Here is a 22,125-nt window from a genome sequence, read left to right as displayed (position 1 = left end):
CCTGCTCCCTCCGCAGCCGCCGGTTCTCCTCTTGGAGCTTCTCCAGCTCCATCTCCAGTTCATGGAGCCTGGGGGGGTCGGCCTGCTGTGACCTCAGGCGGTTGTTCTCCTCCTCCATGCGGCTTATGCACTCCTCCAGCTCCATGTATTCACGGATCAGCTCCTGCTTGCTCATGTCCTGCAGGCTTTCCACGTGGTCCTTCATCATCAGGAACTGGGTGGTGGTGTAAGGGGCCACCGGTGGGCCCTTGGAGAACATCTCGGCCCGCATCTGGGGCGCCCGCTGCGATTCCATCTCCTCCAGTCGCTTCTTCTCCCAGGTCCGCTGGTTATACGACTTCCAGGACCCCTTCTTCTTGGAGGGTAGCTGGCGGTGCCTCTTTCTGCCCAGCTCCCTCCAAGGCCCCTCCGGCTCATGGCTGTCGCCCATGACCAGCTGACAATGGTGTTCCCTGTTGTCCGTAATAACAGATTGTACCATGAGGGCTTCGTAAGGGGTGCCCAATGGTTCTTCCTGACCCAGCTCCTGGGGATCCCAAGCCGAGTCTACACAATGGGCTGCTGCTGGTGGGCGGTACCCAGGTTGAGACCAATTTGATCTGGTGTTGTCATTCAGGGGGCAATTCTGCTTGAAGTGACCCAACTGTTTGCACCGGAAGCAGCGTTGTTCATTGTCCTCCTGGCGTGGATAGCGAGGGCTAGATGTCATCGGTCTGTTAGGCGGTTGGTATCTAGCAGCTGGTGGGTGTGAGGGCGCCGTTGGTCGTGGAGGTTGTACCCGTGGTGTGACCTGGTTTGTCTTGCGAGTATCCGCATATTCATCTGCCAACTTCGCGGCCTCTGGTAGAGTCATGGGCCTGCGATCTCTCACCCAATCTTTGACATCCGTCTGGATGTGATTGTAAAATTGCTCCAGGAGCATTAGTTGCAAAATGTCCTCTGCGGTGGTGGCCTGGCTGCTGTTAACCCAGTTAGAGGCCGACAGGGACAACTGGCATGCCCATTCCGCGTAAGAGTCTTCCGTGGTTTTGCGTGAGTCCCGGAACTTCTGTCGGTGGGACTCTGGGGTTACTGCATAACGAGCCAGGAGCACTTCTTTAACCCTGGCGTAGCTATGGATATCCTGATCTGGCACGGTCCGGAAAGCATCAGAAGCTTTGCCTGACAGTTTGCCTGACAATATTGCAACCCAGTCTCCTCTAGCTATTCGGTGCAGGTTACATTGTCGCTCAAAATCTGCCAGGTAGTTATCAATCTCACAGTCCTTTTCATCAAAAGCTTTAAAAGCGCTAAACGGAATCTTCCTTGCGTCTGCTGTGCTGTACTCACTGTTCGGAGAATGTGCGGCTGCTTGTTGGACTGCTGCCAGTTTTAACTGTAGCTCTGCGTCTCTTATTTGTTTATCCTTCTGTAGTTCTGCGTCTCTTATTTGTTTATCCTTCTGTAGTTCTGCGTCTCTTATTTCTTTAGCCTTCTGTAGTTCTGCGTCTCTTATTTGTTTAGCCTCCTGTAGTTCTGCGTTTACTAACAGGTCCATCACTTTCAGCACCACATCCGGCATTGGGTTCGGGCCGAACCACGCTAGCTTCTCTCTCATTAGCTTGTTGGCTGGTGATTCCTCTTCCTGAATCACTGGTGTCTCCATCTCTTGTACTGCTGGCGTTGCTGCAATCCCGTCCTCCTGGTCTAGCTCCATTAATTCTGCTATGATGACCCGCTTGGTTTTGTTGCTAGCAATCCTTCCACAAACTTCCAGTAGTTCTTCCAGTGTATTTCTTTTAAGCAGGGTGTAAGCCTTCCATTCACTGTTCCCAGTGTCTGCTTGGAATCCTGGTGTAAGGGAGAGTAGAAGGGAAAATCCCACTGCTGCCAACCAATTGTGACGGTATCGGTATGATATCCCCGTCAAGCATTCCCTCCTCTCCATACAAGAACATCACAGGATCATCCACACATGAGTCAAGACTGAATGCTGGAACCAAGACTGATTTATTGGCAGCTTGCTGCTGGTTATAAATACAGTTTTACAAGCTAAATCCTTAATCAAGGAACAATGGGAGCTCCACCCCCTTTTCACACACATTTTCTTTAAATAATGACATCAGGGAAGTTAATTACAAGGTGTACAGAACACATTAGCTGGGCAGCCTGGCACCGCATAATGAAGCAATCAGAATACATAACATGAGTCACCTCTAATCACAGTAACAGGGTTAACATCCCTTTGAAATAAGGAGCTAGCTGCAGACGGGGCATTAACATGTCAATAGCTTGTAACACATGAATCCATTTTACCTCTAACCCACAATTTAACCAAGCAGGGAGAATTACACTGACATATCCTTCACAGTATTCTTCTACATATTTTTGGTAAAATAAAATTGCAATAAGCGTATATTGATTGGTTTACGCAAAAGTTATAGCGTCTACAAAATAGGGGATAGAATTATGGCATTTTTACTAATATTTTTTTTTTTTTACTAGGAATAACGGCGGACTGCGTTTTTTATCGGGACTGCGACATTATGGCGGACAGATCGGACACTTTTGACACATTTTTGGGTCAAGGGCAGTGAAGGGGTTAATACTAGGGGGCGATCAAGGGGTTATTTGTGTTCCCTAATTTGTGTTCTAACTGAAGGGGGGATGGGGCATACTAGGGCAAATGACAGATCATACTTTGTATGAACATACAATCAGTCATTTCTCCCCTTAAAGAACCGGGAGCTGTGTGTTTACACACACAGCTCCCGGTTCTCTCTCTATCACGAGCGATCGCGGGTGCCCGGTGGTCATCGCGCCCGTCATGCACTTGCACCTGCTCAGGGGGAGAGCAGCAGGCATGCGTGCCCCTAGTGGCCACAGGGCGAAGCGACATAACAAAACGTTGTTTCGCCCCGCCGAGCCATGTTGCCACAGTAAAACTGCAGCGGGTCCGCAAGTGGTTAACCACTAATAAAAAAATATATATATCATACAATCCTATACCCACAGTTGATTCAGAGTAAGTAGAAAAACCAAAGCAAAATATGATCCAATTTGCTATGGCAGGGGAAAAAAATCCTTCCTGATCCCCCGAGAAGCAATCAGATATTCCCTGAATCAACTTTACCTATAAATGTTAATACCCAGCTATATTATGTGAATTTAGGAACTGTGTTCACAGCGTCTCCCTGCAGGGATGTAGTCACAAGGGAGGTGGTGAGCATGTTGACTAACCCCCAGCCAGAACAGCTCGGATGATGGGGGCTTACTGAGGAGAAATAGGAAGTGAGAAATTCAGACAAAGAAAAAAAAAACATTTAGAAGGGAAATCAAAGGAAAAGGTAAGCAAACCAACAATGCACTAGCTTCAAGGAACCTATTTAGAAAAATAAAAAACAAACCTTTACAACCCCTTTAATACAAGAAAGGACTTTGTTCACTTTGGAAACTGCAGATTGGCATTGCATGCTATTATTAAACGTATGATCTACCAAAACCCCCATGTCCTTCTCCACTACAGATCCCCCCAGTTGTACTCCCCGTAGTATGTATGATGCATGCATATTCTTAGCCCCCAAGTGCATAACTTCATTTATTTATTTATTTAATTTAAATAAAGTTTATTTATTTTGAATAGAACAAAAAACAAACAGAACATATCACACAAAAGAACAGCGGAACAAACTCGACAATCAATATCTATAACATGAGAGGTGAGTTAAAGGTGTTGTAAAGGTTTGTTTTTTATTTTCTAAATAGGTTCCTTTAAGCTAGTGCATTGTTTTTTTTTTTGTTTTTTTTTAAAGGTTAACTTTTTTTTTAAAGCTAGTGCATTGTTCGGTCACTAACATTTTCCTTCGATTTCCCTTCTAAATGTTTTTTTTTTTCTTTGTCTGAATTTCTCACTTCCTGTTCTTCCTCAGTAAGCTGTTGTGGCTGACTAACCCCCAGCCAGAACAGCTCAGATGATGGGGGAAAGCTAACTGAGGAGAAACAGGAAGTGAGAAATTTAGACAAAGAAAAAAACATTTAGAAGGGAAATCGAAAGGAAAAGGTAAGTGAACCAACAATGCACTAGCTTAAAGGAACCTATTTAGAAAATAAAAAAACGAACCTTTACAACCCCTTTAACAGTATATCAGCCGTCATCAGTACAGGAAGTTCAAACCAAGCGATGAAGTATAATACACCAAGATGTCATAGCAGGGGAACATAGGAGTCTATAGTTCACAAGTAATTCACAAGTAATGCAACAAAGCAAGGAAATCAATGAAACATATTACATACAAAACACCAGAGGGGTATGAACCCCCATGGGTAGGGAGATCCGTAATCATGGTTCTGAGGTGGACAAGTACTATTTTAAAAAGGGAGCAGGGATTGGGGCCCAGATACATGTATACATACGCAATTACCGTGTTCCAGTGGCATACAGCCACTGAGAGGGGGGGGGGGTCAGTTGCGTCCCAGAGTACCCCAAAGTAAGCACCTCCCTTCCTTAGTTATTACTCCACAGTGATCTGCTGCACCCAAATCCACGCGGCCCAAAGTTTTCCAAATTTCTTGGGCCAATTATGGCCTAGGTAGGTTAATTTATAGAGTGGCAGGGCTGCATCTACCAGGGCTCTCCATTGTTGCACCGTTGGGGGAGCGGGGTCATTCCATTTTAGAAGGACCCCGCTTGAGTGTTTTTGAGTGTTTTAGGTTTATTTAGACCTTAAAGGGGAATGGGTTAACGACGAGTTCTTGGAACTGGGCAGAACTGCTGGCTAAACACCAGCAGGTCCTGGGCCTCTCTAATTTCCACCTCTCTGGTAACTATTTTCCTTTCCCCCTCTTTACATACTCTTGCCCATTTATGGCCAGCTTTACCCTATTTTGATAGCTAATTATTGTATACTAGCACCATCAATGCTCTTTCCATTTTTATACTTGGGTCACCTCACCCCCTTTGACCTCTTTCTTTTTTTTCCCCTTCTTTCCTGTTTAGACCCCTATCCTAAGTTAAGGCTGCCCATGCTCTGCACACCTATGCTTACTATTCCATGTTGGCTATGGGTGCTTAGCATATAACTATTATAGTTACTATACTATTTTTATTTGTTTCACAACCAGGCAATGAGGGATGCTCGGACGCTACTTCACTCCCACATAACTCTTGGATTGAACTTAGCCTAACTCCCAGTCCACCACGTGGTTTGGTATGTTATCCGTTTGCCATATGCTACATCTCTCGAACATGTTTTTAACTTAGTGCCCCTTTTGTATGTACAGTGTTTTATGATGTGTTCTCTATCATTTCATTATGAACAGAACTACAACTTGCACTACTCTGCTCCCTGATGATGGTTTGTTAACCAAAATCACCCACTAGGAGAGTGCTTTTTTGTTTTGCTCTTTTTTCGCCATCCATGGCACATGTATTGTTTTGGTGGCATTAATTTTGTATTTTGTACATTTGTTGCTTTTATATGCACCTAGGTGCGCATTGTGTGCTTTTATCAACTGCCAATATGTATGTCTTGTCCCATTAAAGATCTTATTTTTTACCAACACTGGGCCAGATTCAAGAAGCAATTGCGCCCGTGTAACCATAGGTTACACGGCGCAATTGCTTACTTGCTCCGGCGTAGTGAATGCTCCTGATTCAGGAACATTGCTACGCCGACTGCAGCCTAAAATTTGCGTGGCATAAGGCTCTTATGCCACGCAGATTTGAGGCTGCATTCTTGCGTTGACCGCTAGGGGGCGCTCCCATTGTGATCAGCGCATAGTATGCAAATTGCATACTAACACCGATTCACAAAGTTGCGCGGGCCCTGCGTACGCAAGGTACGGAGTTTCCGTACGGCATCTTTAGCGTAAGGCTGCTCCTGCTAATAGCAGGCGCAGCCAATGCTAAAGTATAGCCGCCCTTCCCGCGACGTGAAATTTGAATTTCACGTCGTTTGCGTAAGTAATTCGTGAATGGCGCTGGACGCCATTCACGTTCACTTTGAAGCAAATGACGTCCTTGCAACGTCATTTGCCGCAATGCACGTCAGGAAAGTTTCCCGACAGCGCATGCGCTCTACGCTCGGCACGGGAGCGCGCCTAATTTAAATGATTTCTGCCCCCAGCGGGATCATTTACATTGCGCGCGCTTACGCGGCTCAATTTTGCCGGCCCGCCCTCGCAATTTACGGAGCTACTGCTCCGTGAATCGAGGGCAGCGCAAAATATTTGCGGGGGCGCAGGGCAAAATCGTTGCCCTGCACCTCCGCAAATATAGCGCAAATGTACCTGAATCTGGGCCACTGTGTTTGGCTTGTAAAGTCCCACCCAGGGGGAATATTTTCTTTTGTCATATGTTGCCCAGGGATGTGGCCAATACTACAGTCATTGGATCCATGAGTACCTCTTCCTCTAAATACCCTGCCAATACTCTGCAATACCCTGCCAATACTCTGCAATACCCTGCCAATACTCTGCAATACCCTGCCAATACTCTGCAATACCCTGCAATACCCTGCAATACTCACTCTGCAATACCCCGCAATACGCCCCCCCCCCTCCCGCCACCCTCCGATGCTTCTACCGACTCACCGCTACGATCAAAGCCAGGATCTTTTTTTATTTTTTTATTTCAGGCTTCTCAGCCTAGAGGTGAGATGTAGGGTCTTATTGACCCCACATCTCACTGTAAAGAGGACCTGTCATTCTATATTCCTATTACAAGGGATGTTTACATTCCTTATAATAGGAATAAAAGTGATAAAAAAAAAAAATGTTTGGGGAAAAAAGTGTCAAACTAAAATAAATAAAGTAAAATTAACAATAAAATATTTTTTAGGTATCTATTTACTCGGCGTAACTTCATCTGTCATATTATGCAAAAACATAGGGCTAACTTTACTGTTTTGTTTTTTTTTAAGCACAAAACATTTTTTTTTTTAAAAACACGTTCGAAAAATTGCTGCGCAAATACCATGCGAGATAAACAATTGTAATGACCGCCATTGTATTCTCTAGGGTCTTTGCTAAAAAATCATATAAAAGGTTTTGGGGTTTTATGTAATTTTCTAGCAAATAAGTGATGATTTTTACACGTAAGAGAGAAATGTCAGAATTGGCCTGGGTTCTCCAGAACGCCTGAAGGTGCTCCCTGCATGTTGGGCCTCTGTATGTGGCCACGCTGTGTAAAGGTCTCACACATGTGGTATCGCCATACTCAGGAGTAATAGTAGAATGTGTTTTGGCGTGTAATTTGTGGCATGCATATGCTGTGTGTGAGAAATAACCTGCTAATATGAAAATTAAAAAAAAAAAAAGAAAAAATATCTTGATTATGCAAAGAATTGTGGGGAAAAAAATGACAACTTCAAAAAACTCACAATGCCTCTTTCTAAATACTATAGTACTATTCTAAGTACTATTTGTACTTTTCTGGCATGTTAGGGTCTCAAGAAATGAGATAGGCTGTCAGTACTTCAGGTGTGATAAATTTTCAGATATTGGTACCATAGCTTGTGGACTCTATAACTTTCACAAAGACCAAATAATATCCACCAATTTGTACTTATTTTTACCAAAGATATGTAGCAGTATACATTTTGGCCAAAATTTATGAAGAAAAATTACAAATTTTATAAATTTTATAACAGAAACGAGAAAATTCATTTTTTTTTACAGAATTTTCAGTCTTTTTTCTTTTATAGCGCAAAAAATAAAAAACCAAATGGTGATTAAATACTACCAAAAGAAAGCTCTATTTGTGTGAAAAAAAAGACAAAAATGTTATATGGGTACAGTGTTGTATGACTGACTGAGTAATTGTCATTCAAATTGTGAGAGCACCGAAAGCTGAAAATTTATCTGGTTAGCAAGGGGGTTTAAGTGCCCAGTGGTTAAGCGGTTAATGTGGTATAATTCTTAACTTTTAAAACCCCAAATACTCACTGATGGGATAATAGAATAATGCAAAAATAAATCCATATCGATTTGAGGGTTACAGGTGCCATTTTCCAGGATATTTCTGTGAAAACAGTTGTAATATTGTTGTATTATTATGATATCAGTCATCATTAGATTACAAATATAACACAGTCATAGCAAACACTTATTCAAGTGATATACAGTAGAAATTATATTTTTTATCTAGATTAGTCTTGTGGAGAGTATGGCAGACATGGAAGTCACTGCATCTCAGAACCTTCTGATCTCCTAGGATACATCTGCATTTAAAGCCTGAGTGCTTTCACACTGGGGCGCTGCCTGGGTGTTAAAAAAAAGTCCTCCAAGCAGCATCTTTGGGGTGGTGGAAGAGCGGCGTACAAACCGCTCCTGCCCATTGAAATGAATGGCCACTGCTGCTGAAGCGCCTGCAAAGCACTTCGGCAGCAGCGCTACATGGGCGCATTTAACCTTGAATTCGGCTGTTAGTGGGGGTTAAAAGTGCCTGCTAGACGCCGAATAGTGCAGCTAAAACGATATTAAAGTGCTGCTAAAACTAGCAGTGTTTTACCGTCAATGCCTGCCCCAGTGTGAAAGCAGTATAAGAGTCAGGGAGTGAATGAGACAGAAGTGAGAGCTGAGAGACAGAGGGGGGGAGCTGAGAGACAGAGGGGGGCTCTGAGAGATAGAGGGGGCTGAGAGACAGAGGAGGGGGCTAAAAGAGGGGGGACTGAGAGACACAGGGACTGAGAGACAGAGGGGGGGGACTGAGAGACAGAGAGGGGGACTAAAAGACAGGGGGGTCTAAGAGAGTCTCCGTTTTAAAAAACGGCCCACTGAGCCATCGGCCCCCCTGGGAAACTCCCTGTAGTCCCTATGGCCAGTCCATCCCTGGACACATCGGATACTTTTGACACCATTTTGGGGCCATCGTAATTTTTACAGCGATCAGTGCTATAAAAATGCACTGATTACTGTAAAAATGACATTGGCAGTGAAGGGGTTAACCTGTAGGGGCGCTGAAGGGGTTAAGTGTGTCCTAAGGAGTGCTTCTGACTGTTAAGGGGCGTGGCTACAAGTGACACGTCACTGATCGCTGTTCCCGAAGAGAGAGAACAGACGATCAGTGACATGTCACTAGGAAGAACGAGGAGATGTTGTGTTTACACTGACATCTCCCTGTTCTTCAGCTCTGTGACCTGTTCGTGGGACACTGGCGGACATTGAGTCCGCAGGTCCCGCGGGCACGGTCACGGAGCTCGGGACACAGCGGCAAATTAAAGGAGACGTATATATGGACGTATATATATATATATATATATATATATATAATATATATATTACACCCATTTGCCCAGCCGTGCCATTCTGTGGACGTATACGTTTGTGTAGCAGTCAGTAAGCGGATAAACTACGTTGTAACTAGAGATAATATAGCTGAACTTTTGCACTTTATCTGCCTTCTTCTACAAATATTGTTAAGCAGTAAATGTCAGTTATGATTGTTAATGTTCTCTATTGTTTATCTATGTTAAGTAAACATTTCTTTCTCCGGTAGATACAATTTCATGGACTAACACACTAAGCAGCCATTCTCAACCAGGGTTCCTCCAGAGGTTTCTATTAGGGTTGCACCAATACTGATATCGGTGCAGATACTAAACATTTGCACGAGTACTTGTAAAGGGGGGTGATTCTTTTCTATACCCACTGGATAACCTCTCTGCAACAGAGACAAATCAGGTCTCTAGTCCTTCCAGACGGGGCTATGCTGTGTGATAGAGATTTGTAAAACTCAGGACTGGATGAACAGAAATATAAATACTTTGACATGTTTTACAATATGCGTTAAAATAGGGGTTTAGTTAGCACACATTTGCAAACACATTACCTGCAGTCCTAACCCTTGTAAGTTTATGAGAGTCTTCAACAGTGGGAGCACATGCATTCTAATGAATAGATAAGGGGAGGTGGGTCTGGAGGTAGCCCAGTCCTCCTTAAAGGCACAGGGGCACACTGGACACCCAGCATATAGCACATTGGCAGCAAAGGAGTCCAGTGTGTCCCCTCACCAATATTTACACCAGTAACAAACAAAATGGCCCCTGCCCCATCCATAACTGGCCTTCACAGCAAGGAGCACATGGAAGGGCAACACATGCAAGACAAAACCAGAGCAAATTCCCAGCTCAACTCACCAACCAGTCTTCTTACCAACCAAATTACACTGTCTAAGGCCTCGCACACACGACCGAGGAACTCGTCGGGCAAAACACATCGTTTTCCTCGTCGAGTTCCTTGTTAGACTTGTCGAGGAACTCGACAAGCTTGCTTTGCGTACACACTGTCAAGACAAAATCTCCTCCTTCTCAAACGTGGTGACATACAACACATACAACGGCAGGGGAAGTTCGATTCCACTGGCACAACTCTTGGGGCTGCTTTTGCTAATTTCATGTGTTTGCGTGTTAAGTAAAAGTTTGTTAAGAGACGATTTGCACTTTTCAGTCTGTTACAGCTTGAAAAATGTGTTATCTCCATTACAAATTTTACTTTTACTCCCGTCTCATACTTTATTCTGAGCAAGCGCGGGTTTCTTAGCACATACACGCTTGACAAGGAATTAGACGAGTCAATTTTAGACCCCCGTCGAGGAAATAGAGAACTTGCTCTCTTTTTGGCTCGTCGAGTTCCTTGACAGTTTCCTCGATGAAAAATGTACACACGACCGGTTTCCTCTGCAAAAAATCTCTCCCACCAAGTTTCTTGATGGATTCTGCCGAGGAAACCGGTCGTGTGTACGAGGTCTAACAGTATGCATTAAAACAAGGGTTCAGTTAGAACACATTTGCAAGCTGCAGGGCCCCTTCACGGCACCCTGTATTACCTGCAGTCCTAACCCTTGCAAATTTATAAGAGTCTCCAACAGTGGGACAGTGTTGCCAACCGTCCGTATTTTTACTGACAGTTCGTAAAAACTGCACTTTTTCCCCCCGTTCGTAAATGTCCGTGGTTACGGGAATGTGCCAATAAAAATAGCCGAGATCGAACTGCGCATGGAGATTGGAGGCAGGGGGTTATTGGAGGCAGGGGGTGATGGTGGCTGCGGTGGCACCGCAGAGGGATGTGGAGGCAGGGGGTGACTGGAGGCAGAGGGAGATTGTGGCACCGCAGAGGGGAGTGAAGGCAGGGGGTGTTGGTGGCAGAGGGGGATGGAGGCAGGGGGTGATGTGACTAAATAATTTGCCCTTATGATATCGAAAATAACAAAAATATGTTTTTTTACCTTAATATCTACCTTGAATCACATTGCTATTTGCCTAGCGTACTTGTTTGTAGCCTAAATACTGAAATGTGCTCCTAAAAATTAAATTTCGTAACTTTTGTGAAATGCCAGTAAAAACGTGGCTGCGCCAGTAAATTTCGGGTGTCGTGCCAGTAAATTTCAATCTGGTAGGTTGGCAACACTGCAGTGGGAGCACATGCATTCTAATGGATGGATAGGGGACAGGTGGGCACACTGGACACCCAGCACATAGCACAATGTCAGCAAAGGTGTCCAGTGTGTCCCCTCACTAATATTTACACCAGTAACAAGCAAAATGGCCCCTGTCCCCATCTATAACTGGCCTTCATAGCAAACAGCACATGGAAGGGCAACACCTGTAAGGCCTCGTACACACGACCGAGAAACTCGACAGAATCCATCAAGAGACTTGGTGGGAGAGCTTTTTTGCCGAGGAAAACGGTCGGGTGTACGTTTTTCATCGAGGAAACCGTCGAGGAACTCGACGTGGAAAAAAAACAAGGTCTCTTTTTCCTCAACGGGAGTCTCAATTTCCTCGTCGTGTTCCTCTTCGGGCTGGTTTTCGACGAGAAACGCGAGCGTGTGTATGCTAAGAAATGCTTAGAAACCCGCGCATGCTCAGAATAAAGTATGAGACGGGAGCGCACCTTCGGTAAAAGTAGCATTTGTAATGGAGATAGCACATTTTTCACGCTGTAACAGACTGAAAAGTGCAAATCGTCTCTTACCAAACTTTTACTTAACACGCAGTAACATGAGATTAGCAAAAGCAGCCCCAAGGGTTGTGCCAGTGGAATCGAACTTCCCCTGCCATTATATGTGTTGTACGTCACCGCGTTTGAGAACGAGGAGATTTGGTCTTGACAGTGTGTACGCAAAGCAAGCTTGTCGAGTTCCTCGACAAGTCTAACAAGGAACTCGTCGAGGAAAACGATGTGTCTTTTCCGACGAGTTCCTCGGTCGTGTGTACGAGGCCTAAGACAAAATCAGAGCAAATTCCCAGCTCATTCAGCTTTATCCCAGTGAAAACTGAACATAAAAGTACAACTAAAAAACTTTTTTCAATTTTTGATAGAATAATGAAGGGCTATAGCCCCTGTCAGTTTTTGGGCATCTGTGCCCCATTGGTGAGATGTTCCTTCATTTCCTGTCCCATGGCCACCACAGCTACAACGAGTGAGAGCAAATCACTCCAAAGTGAGGGAAATCCCTGGTATTAGCCAGGGTCATCAGAACTCTTGTCCCCATTGAAAGATTTCTCCTCTATTCCTGTTCTGGTAACAACTCAACTCATTTGGGATTTTCTTTTACTTTTTCAGTGATAATGGTCAAAAAGACAAATAGAGAAGGTGTTATCCGAAACAGGGACACGGACTGCAATAGAACCTGATAGATGTCCTAGGACCTGCAGTGCCCAGGAAGTTCTGAAAAAGGCCCCTTTCACACCGGCACCACCACTTTTCAGGTGGACCCTATCAGACCACCCATTATTCTCTATGGGGTGGCAAATGTGGGGTATGCTGTAACCCGCTGGCATCCGATCCGCTAAAAACAGACGGATTGGGACACATTCGGCATCTGTCTGATGGATCGGATGACAATCAGATGGAAACAGACATGCAGTCTGTTTCCATCTGACCAATCCACAGAGAGCAGTGGGCTGTGCAGAGCGGACACAGACTTGTCAGCCGCCTGCTCAGCAGGGATCAGTGTTGCCAATCTACCAGATTGAAATTTACTGACACAACACCTAAAATTTACTGGCACAGCCAAGTTTTTACTGGCATTTCCAAAAGTTACAAAATTACAAATGTAAGTTAAAATTTCAGTATTTAGGCTACAAATAAGTACAATATGCAATTAGCAATAGACATTAAGCCAAAAATAATATTTCTTATTTTTTTTTCCAATAAAGTAAGTGGCTCAGGGACAGAACTATGGGGAAGGAAGCGACACACGCACATATCCCATATGAAATGGACTCTCAAAGTGACACTGACAGAAGTGTGCAGCAGCACAGATCACTGACACGTGCCATCCTGATTCCCAGTGACAATCTCTCTCCATGCCAGGTGGTCCTCTCAGTCCCCTCCAGTCCAAACAGCACTGACAGGCCCGCTCCCAGCATGCTTTGCGCCTGTCCCACAGAACCGCTAATGAGGCTCTGGCCACTCGACTCGGCTCCTTTGCACCATGACATCACACGACATGCTCAGGCACTGCCTCCGCCAGACCCGCCCCAAGTCGGTACCACCTGAACACACTGTAGCAGGCACTTGGATGATCCTGGCCCGCTCCGGACCCAATTCCAAGCCAAGCGTCACAGCCATATTTTTTACTGGCAACCTTTTCCCCTTACTAGCATTTACTGGCAGGAGAAAAGTGGCCATTTTTTGCTGGTTGCCAGTAAAAATACTGACAGTTGGAAACACTGGCGGGGATCAACGGGGAAACTAGATGTCCTGGGAGTTTCTGGTTTCAAATTGACAGCCCAATAAATACTGTATTTATTGGCGTATAAGGCTGCATTCACACCTGAACGCGGCGTATTGTACAGCGATTTGCCGCGACATAATGCAGCGTTTTTTAGCCTACAATACGCTGGAGGAGTGATTTAACATTGTGGGCTATGCCAAACCCCGAAAGCCGCCTGAAAAAAGGGTCCGGGACTTGTTTTCAGCTTCAGGCGTTCGGCGTTTCGGCGTTCAGCGTGGAGATGTGAACCATCTCCATAGCCGACAATGTTAAATCACCCCTCCAGCGTATTGCAGGTTGCAATAGCGTGGGGCGTCGGGCATAAAAACGCCTAGGTGTGAATGCAGCCTAACACTCACTTTTTTACCCTGAAAATAGATTGTAAACTATGCCTGCGTGTTATACGCAGGGGGCTATGGAAAGTTTTTTCCCTGAAACTTCCCTCTTAAAGTTAGCGTGCGTGTTATACACCTGTGCGTGTTATACGCCGATAAATACGGTACTCCAATTAAATGTACGACAGAAAAAAGGTAAGAAAAACCAATCAAGTGGGCTTTTTAGGTACATAAAACTATAAACATACCCTATGGTGACAAGGTTACTTGAAAATTCAGAAAAATTAAAAATGTAAATGTTAATTTATATTGCATATATTATTTTAAACGTAATATAAACATTGTATTGGCTTTTTCCATGTGAACTGTGCTGATTTTATTCCTCTTAGAAAAATACAGAAGTACAGAAAGCTTGAACTTTCTACTACTGGCAACATTAATTGCTCTATCTATCATGACTTTTCCTGCTATAGGCGGTCGTTTAATTGATAATTTCTACCCAAGGCAATTAGTGAATAAACTTAGTGTAGTTTACTACTTCGAATTCATATGTCTATCATTACTGCCTAATATTATTAATGCATGAAATACAATAAATACATATAATAAGAAAAAAAAAAACCTGAGCATAAATGATTATACAGTATATAGTACACACTGGATTGTTATTCATGTGTGAAAAGAATTACCTTTCATTACTGAAGTCCATTGTTTTATGTTATATGTGCCAAGCTTTAATGGAGGACAGTTCCATGCATGAGGAATGGCCGAAGATATTCACTTCCCTTTACTGAAAATGATGAAAATAGTTATTCTGAGGTCATTTTCATTCTAAGTCTGTGGCACAGTAGGGCAAGGTATCAGTGTCTCTGAAAGTTAATAACAACAAGGATTAACTTCTCTTTTTTTTTGCCGCTCTTGTTGACACGTAATGTGAAAGTAAACATACAGTTAAATATTTACCAGACTGTGAGATCAGAATTTCCCCGCTCTTTTGCTCTTTGTCAGTGCAGTCGATGATAGCTTTAGAAGAACATGGTGTGGAATGTGTAACAATTGCATCAAAGTAAATACCCGTTTTTAGAATATAGGGCTCATTTACACTTGCGGCCACCATTGCTGCCGTTCTGAATAGTGATCTGCATTGAACCACTTTTCAGATGCATGACAGGCGTGTCAGGCAATATTTTGCCTCCTGGATACTTTTTTTTTAACCCTTTAACCACTTCCCGCCCAAGGTACGTCTATGGACGTCCTTTACTTTGAGTGGGGATATCTGAATGATGCATACAGCTACAGGCATCATTCAGATATCGTCTTTTAGTGCCAACGATTCCCTGCACCGTAAAAATGATCATAGCTGTTCCACCGCTTGATCGTTCTTATGAAAATGGGAAGAAATTCTAGACAACCGCACTCCAAAAAAAGTTTTTGCCTTTATTCAAAAATGGATTGAAAAATACACATGCCACAGCAGATCAGAACGGACAGAAGTGTTGACGCGTTTCACACTAATAAACAGTGCTTAGTCATATTTAATAATAATAATAATCACAGAAATGAATAGTGCTTAAATACTATTTCCTTTTGGACCATGTGACCAGAAAATGTGCTTAATTAATTGATCAATTGAGTTCAATTGACTACCTGAAATCTCAACACATTCTGTGAACACAAACCAGTCTTAAACAGCAAATGTTATTATATAATGTGCCATTATCGATTCTATGTGCGAAAACATATGTGAAATATATAATAGGACTAAATAAATAGATCTAAATTGTGAAAAGGAAAGTATAATGTGATATAAATATGTGTATGTATATATACCTAAGCCTCTATATACCCATATAAAAGTGAATATATTGAATGTGAATATTTAGTGAGTAGGTAGAAAGGTTAAATAACATGGAAATAAATTAATAAACAAATAGATAAATAAATAGATAAGTAATTAAAGTAAATCTATGTGACCGTGTCTATTTACTAGTATTTATCAAAAACAAATAGTGACTGTTATTTATTCCTGACTCATTTAATTATATATATTTAGCTAGGTGGTGAACACATAAAAGGGTGGGATCCATATGGGCGTGTGTGGACACCTGCATAATATTAACACCTTATAGATATTGGAGTAGCCAATGAGCGTTAACATGTAACATATCTCATAGGTGTATACCTACAGATGGATTGAGTTAACTTTTAAATCATTATATTATGCCATCTGTATGGGTGTATGGTGTATACCCACAGATGGATTGATTTAAACGTTAAATCGTTATGATATGCCGTCTGTGTGGAGACCCCGCTCCCTAGGGAGCGGGGTGAATACGATACATGTTATCGTGAATACGATACGTGTTAATGATAATAATAATAATGATGGTGTAGGTCCCAATGGTATGAGTGTATGGAACCAAAGGTAGGAAATAATGGAATTCGTAACTATGTTAGTTAATTAATGTGCTGCTGGACATAATTCAGCCATATGTATGTCAGTGTATGGAGACATGTATGTGAATGCATGTACATTAGTGGTAGAAATGTAAATGTGCTGTTCTATGTATATAGGGGCATGTGTCCCTAATATAAACACATACAGTACATATATCTATAGTCGTGTGTTATTAAAACCACACGGTTAGATGATAAACCTCCCCACTCACATAACACAGCTGTGTATGTATGGTAATTGCACAGATACATATATATGTCATAAACTTAATGTGAAACAGGTTCTACAGACCAGTTAGATTATAGATGAAGTACAGATTAGTATATGGTAAACATATAAATATCTATGTCCCTATTACCAACATAAACCATCACTAAAATCAATATAAATGTAAAGGCAACCATCATGTTAAATTAAATTAAAATTTGTTAGTTTTTTTTTTTTTAAATATTTTTTATTAAGTTTTGAGAGACATACAAAAGGAAAAGGATACATATAGGGTGATGGCAGGCGTACCGAACATGGTACAGTTAGATTACATACATCATACAAAGGTGCTTTACACAGCTTCTGGAAACATAGGGAAATACATTCCGCAGGTCAACATGTTTGCAGAGGGTATACCCAATCGGGTAATATTAGGGGAAGGGTAGGTGGGGTTGACCTGCAGGTATAAAGCACGAGTCGACCTTGGACCCACCAGGTGTGCATGTAAAGAGGAAACCACATAGGAACAAACAAATAACGCATGGTTAAAGCTTTACAATAGAACAATCAACTCTGGATGGATCTTGCTCATTGGTGAGGGCCAGAGAAATACCGTGGGATCTAAGGATGTATATAAGCGGCCTATATGAAATACTCTGAAGGGAGGGGGGGGGGCACTCAGGGGGGGTGGGGGTGGGGGGGGGGGTGTTGTGGCGACTCAAGGAATGATCCTCATGGTGAACTGTTCCTCCTAGGTCTGGACGGTGGGGGGGATCTGAAAAAAGAGAAGGTGTATTGACCAAAATTAGAGCATTCCTCCGCAGATAGCGTAGCTTGCATAAAGAGTTCCCATGTTGCCAGGAAACGAGATTTAGAGAGTTTGCGGTTGAAGTCGGTGGTTGCACGTTCCCTGTAGAGGAGGAGGAGTAGCTCATGTTGCACTTGGGTTGCCGTGGGAGGGAGGGCGGACGTCCAGTTTTTTAAGATGGCTCTCCGTGCGACCAGGAGACATAGCAGAGACCAGTCTTTGTTGGGACTTGCAGGTGCCGGGTGGGCCGGCGTAAGTGGGCGTGCCTGTGGGGACCATTGCAGTAGTAGAGGATCCCAATAGCCAAAGATAAGAAGCAGAGGGTTTTTGGGTAGTTTTAATAAAGTAATGTTGAAGATATAGGCCAGTACCTGGTCCCAAAAGGAAGATATGAACGAGCATGACCAAAAACGGTGGGTCAGGGAAGGTCTCTGATGATGACACAGGGGGCATTTTGCGACCTCAGGGTCCGTCGTGGAGTAGAGAAAGGGTATGTGCGCCCGGTGGACGATTTTCAGTTGAGTTTCTCTCCAGATTTCATTGGGGGTCAAACGTTGGACCTTGTTGAGGCCTTGAAGTAGCTTATTGACTAAGTTGTCATCTGGGAAGTCTCTGCCCCAATTAGCTGCGGATGAGGCACGCAAGGGAGGAGTGGTTTTGAGGAGTAGGGGTCTGTAGATGGCCGAGATCCTGTATGAGTCTTCTGCGATGAGCTGGTCGGAGAAGTTGGGGGAGAAACGGTTGTTGGCCGCAGTGCAGGTGGCCTTTAAGTAGTTGATGCATTGCCAGAAGTGAAACACATGGGAGGGAGGGAGCGAGAAGGTGGTAGCCACCGTTTTAAAGGGTAAGGGACGACCGGTTGTTGCGTCACAGAGGGATGAGAACTTGGTGAGGCCTTTGTCTTGCCAGATTTTGAAAGGTTTGTAGTCCATGCCTGGGGGGAAATTTGGGTTTCCCTGGATTGGGACATGGCGAGATATGTAGAGGGGCAGCCGAAGACTCTTTCTGATTTCCCTCCAGGCAATAGCAGTGTCCCTTAGCAGGAGGTTGTGTTGATACAGTGTTGGGACCGATTTCCATTTACTATGAAGGAGAGCTATGAGGGAGAAGGGATGAGCCATGGCAGCTTCCAGGGGGTAGTTGGAGTAACGTGAGGATTGCGTGATCCAGTCTAGACCGATTCTCATTAAGCAGGCTAAATTATAGGTTCTTACATTAGGAAGGCTAACACCCCCTTCGCGTCTGGGCAGGTAGAGTTTCTTTAGAGCAATGCGGGGTCTTTTACCTCGCCAAATAAATTTTGAGACAGCCGATTCAAGATGCATGATATCCTTATGCCGGAGGAGCAGAGGTATAGTCTGCATTGGATACAGCAGCCGAGCAAAGCTGACCATTTTGATAAGGTGACACCTGCCCAGGAGCGAGAGGGGCAGATCCATCCAGTTTGCCAGTTCTTGCGAGATTTTTGCAAGCAGGGGGGGATAGTTCAGACAATATAGGGAAGAGGGCGTCTTTCCTATTGATATACCCAAGTAGGTGATATGTGATTTAGCAACAGAAAAGATTGAGTGATGTGACCATGAGGGGGGGGGGGGCACTCCCTAGCGGGAGTATCTCACTTTTGCCATAGTTTATGCGTAAGCCTGAGCAGGTTCGGAAAGTGTCAAAAACTCTTTTGATAGTGGACATATCGGAGGAGGGGTCGGCCGAGAAAATAAGGACGTCGTCCGCAAAGAGGGAGGAGCGTAGGTCATAGTCGCCGATAGGGATACCGTGAAGAGGTGCTACCTGGATGAGGTGTCTGGATAAGGGTTCTAAGGCAATGTTAAATAAGAGTGGCGATAGAGGGCAGCCTTGACGTGTGCCTTTGTGTAGACGAAATTCTTCCGAGAGTAGGCCCGCTGCCACTAGTTTCGCCGTGGGGGAGGAGTACATGGAGTTTATGAGGTGGCAGAAGGGACCCGAGAAGCCCATCTTTGACATAGTCAGGGCAAGCCAATCAAAGCTGACATTGTCAAAGGCTTTTTCCGCATCTAAAGTTATGATGGCATAATCGCCATTTGGGTGATGCTTAGCATGTTCCAAGGCCAGCATAACTTTACGTATGTTAAGGGTGGCTGTTCTGCCCTTCACAAAGCCTGATTGTGCAGGGTGAATCAGGGAGGGGATGATGTCAGATAGTCGATTCGATATGATTTTCGATAGGATCTTGACATCCAGGTTAAGTAGGGAGATGGGTCTATAAGATCCTGGCTCCAAGGGGTCCTTGCCCTTCTTCGATAGTAATTTGATGATGGCCTGGTTACCTGACGGCAAGTAAGGACCGCCGGACCACATGTCTGAATATACTTTGTGAAGGGTAGGTTCTACTAGAGTTTGAAGGGTCTTGTAGAATTCACCCGTAAAGCCATCAGGGCCAGGGGCCTTGGAGGGGGTAATTTTGCGGATGGTGTTAGATACTTCTGAGAGGGTAATGGGGGCGTTAAGGGTCTCTAGTTGGGAGGGAGTGACCGTGGGAAGGTTTAGGTTATCCAAAAAGGCTTGGGCCGCCTGTCTATCAATTGGGTCTGGGGCATAGAGGGTTGAGTAGTACTGAAGCATCGTCTTGTTTATAGTGGATGGTGTGGTGTGTACGGTACCTTTGGAGTCTCTTAGGGACGTGATATGGGTGGGTCGGAAGGAGCCCTTGCAGAGTCTGGAGAGGAGTTTGCCCGATTTGTTCCCGAACCTGTGTAGGGTAGCGTCTAGGTTTGCTTTTTTGGTCAATTCAATGGTGTCTGCCCAGGTGTCAAAGGAACTTTTCGCTGCTAGCCACTCTTCTCTGTCATTGGGGGAGCCGGAGGAGTACAAAGCCCTCTGGGCTTTGTGTAGTCTGGAGCTGGCTAATTTGTAACGTGATAATGCATGACGTTTAAAAGAGGAGGCATAGGAGATGATCTGACCTCTGAGGAAAGCCTTGCCGGCGTCCCAGAAGAGGTTTGGATTGTCGGAGTGGGAGGCATTGGCTGAGGAATATTCTAACCAAGCCTTCTCCATGGATTGCTGGAAGTCGGTTAGGTTGTAGAGGTATGAGGGGAAGCGCCAGATCCGGGGGTGGGGGGGCAGGTCGAGGTTGTCCATAGTCAGAAGGATCGGGGCGTGATCTGATATGGCTATGTCTAATACATCAGTGTAGGACATCAGAGGGATGAGATTGTCAGAGCCGAAGAAATAGTCAATGCGAGTAAAAACGGAGTGGGGGTTGGAATAGAAAGTGAATTCCCTATCTGCAGGATGTTGTAGGCGCCACAGGTCACGAAGGTGAAGGGAGTCCATGGTGGACGCAAAAAGGGAAGGTGTGAGAGAAACAGTTCGGGTCCCTGTGTGTTTAGGGGTTGATCTGTCATCTATCTGGTGGATGACGTCGTTGAAGTCGCCCCCTACCAGATGGGGGAGGTGGGGGTTTTGAAGCAGCCAAGTGGTCAAAGTATTGTAGAAAGTCTTTCCGGGGCTATTGGGGGCATATACATTGGAGATCATTAGTTCCTTCGTTCCTATTTGCACATGAGCAGTTAGAAGTCGGCCATCTGCGTCAGTTTTTACAGCTAGAACCGTACACGGTAGATTTTTATGGATTAGCAGGAGAACTCCTGCCTTACGGGCAACTGCATCAGAGCCCAGGACTGTGCCTACCCACAGTCTTTGCATGCGGTGAAAGTCGGAAGTGGACAGGTGGGTTTCCTGTAGGAGTGCTATGTCAGTTTTAAGTCTTTTGAGGTGGCGCAAGATTTTCATCCTCTTATTGGGGGATCTAAGGCCCTTTACATTCCAAGATACTATTTTCATGTTATTGGGTCATTGAAAGAGACGGTCTGAGAAGGCATTGTATAGAAGTTGGCACGGAGAGGGGCTGTCCGCGAGAGGGTTACCCGACCTAGGAGGGGGGGAATAATTGAGTCACCTGGGTTTGGCGTCAGAGAACGTACGTGAGCATGAGTGCTTGGGGTAGTGGGGATAACAGGGAAGGGGAGGGGGGGAGCATAAAACAGAAAAAATAACATCAAACATAACAGTAAATGTGAGAACTTCGCTTTTTTCCGCATGGGGTCACTGCGAAGTCCGACTCCCATGCCACGACACAGCTGGCATGAATTCTGAGAGCCCGAAACTGGGTAGGCAGATTCATGCGGCTAGGAAGTACCGATAGCAAGGGAGATTAAAAGCAGAGTACGCAGTGAAGCCAGGGGATGGTTACATAAGTGAAACATCAAACTGGCAGTTGCAATAGCACAGATCCCAGACAATGCAATTACTAAACATTTTGACTGAATAGGGACGAATACAGCAATGAAGCATGTAGCCGAGGCCCTGCAGATGAGTTCATTACATGACAAGTAGTGTGCAGAAGGGTGTACCTCGTTTGGATGATTGCCTGGAGTCATGTCCCGTGTAGACGGAGTTGGGGGGGGGGGACAATGTGGGCCCCATAGCGTAAATTAACCAGGAGCGGGATTTCGGCCAGAGAAGGGAGGAGCGGCCGGGGTGATCCCTCCGGTTCGGATGAAGGACAAGAAAGTGTATTATAACGTATAAAAGCTGGATCAGGTCAAATTTAGGGTGATCCGGGATGGGTCAGAGG

General features: G+C 44.6%; 1 protein-coding gene across 2 annotated transcripts in view; it reads right to left on the bottom strand.

The window, feature by feature from the left end:
* LOC120946215 (stimulated by retinoic acid gene 6 protein-like) overlaps positions 1-14,909 on the bottom strand; it is a 93,109-nt gene extending 78,200 nt beyond the window's left edge. The window contains exons 1-2 of one of the 2 annotated variants that reach the window (XM_040361040.1): positions 14,724-14,909; positions 7,924-7,999 (exon numbers count right to left, since the gene is read on the bottom strand). In XM_040361040.1, the coding sequence (XP_040216974.1) occupies positions 7,924-7,999; positions 14,724-14,743 (96 nt within the window). In that variant the 5' untranslated portion in view covers positions 14,744-14,909. The remainder of the gene's footprint in view (positions 1-7,923; positions 8,000-14,723) is intronic. The other variant, XM_040361041.1, reaches the window with a different exon arrangement.
* Positions 14,910-22,125: the final 7,216 nt, after the last annotated feature.

Source organism: Rana temporaria, chromosome 1 (genome assembly GCF_905171775.1).
Source record: "Rana temporaria chromosome 1, aRanTem1.1, whole genome shotgun sequence".
In the NCBI taxonomy this organism is placed as follows: Eukaryota; Metazoa; Chordata; class Amphibia; order Anura; family Ranidae; genus Rana; species Rana temporaria.
Note: the sequence above shows the minus strand (reverse complement) of the source record. Positions and strands in the feature narration are given on the sequence as shown.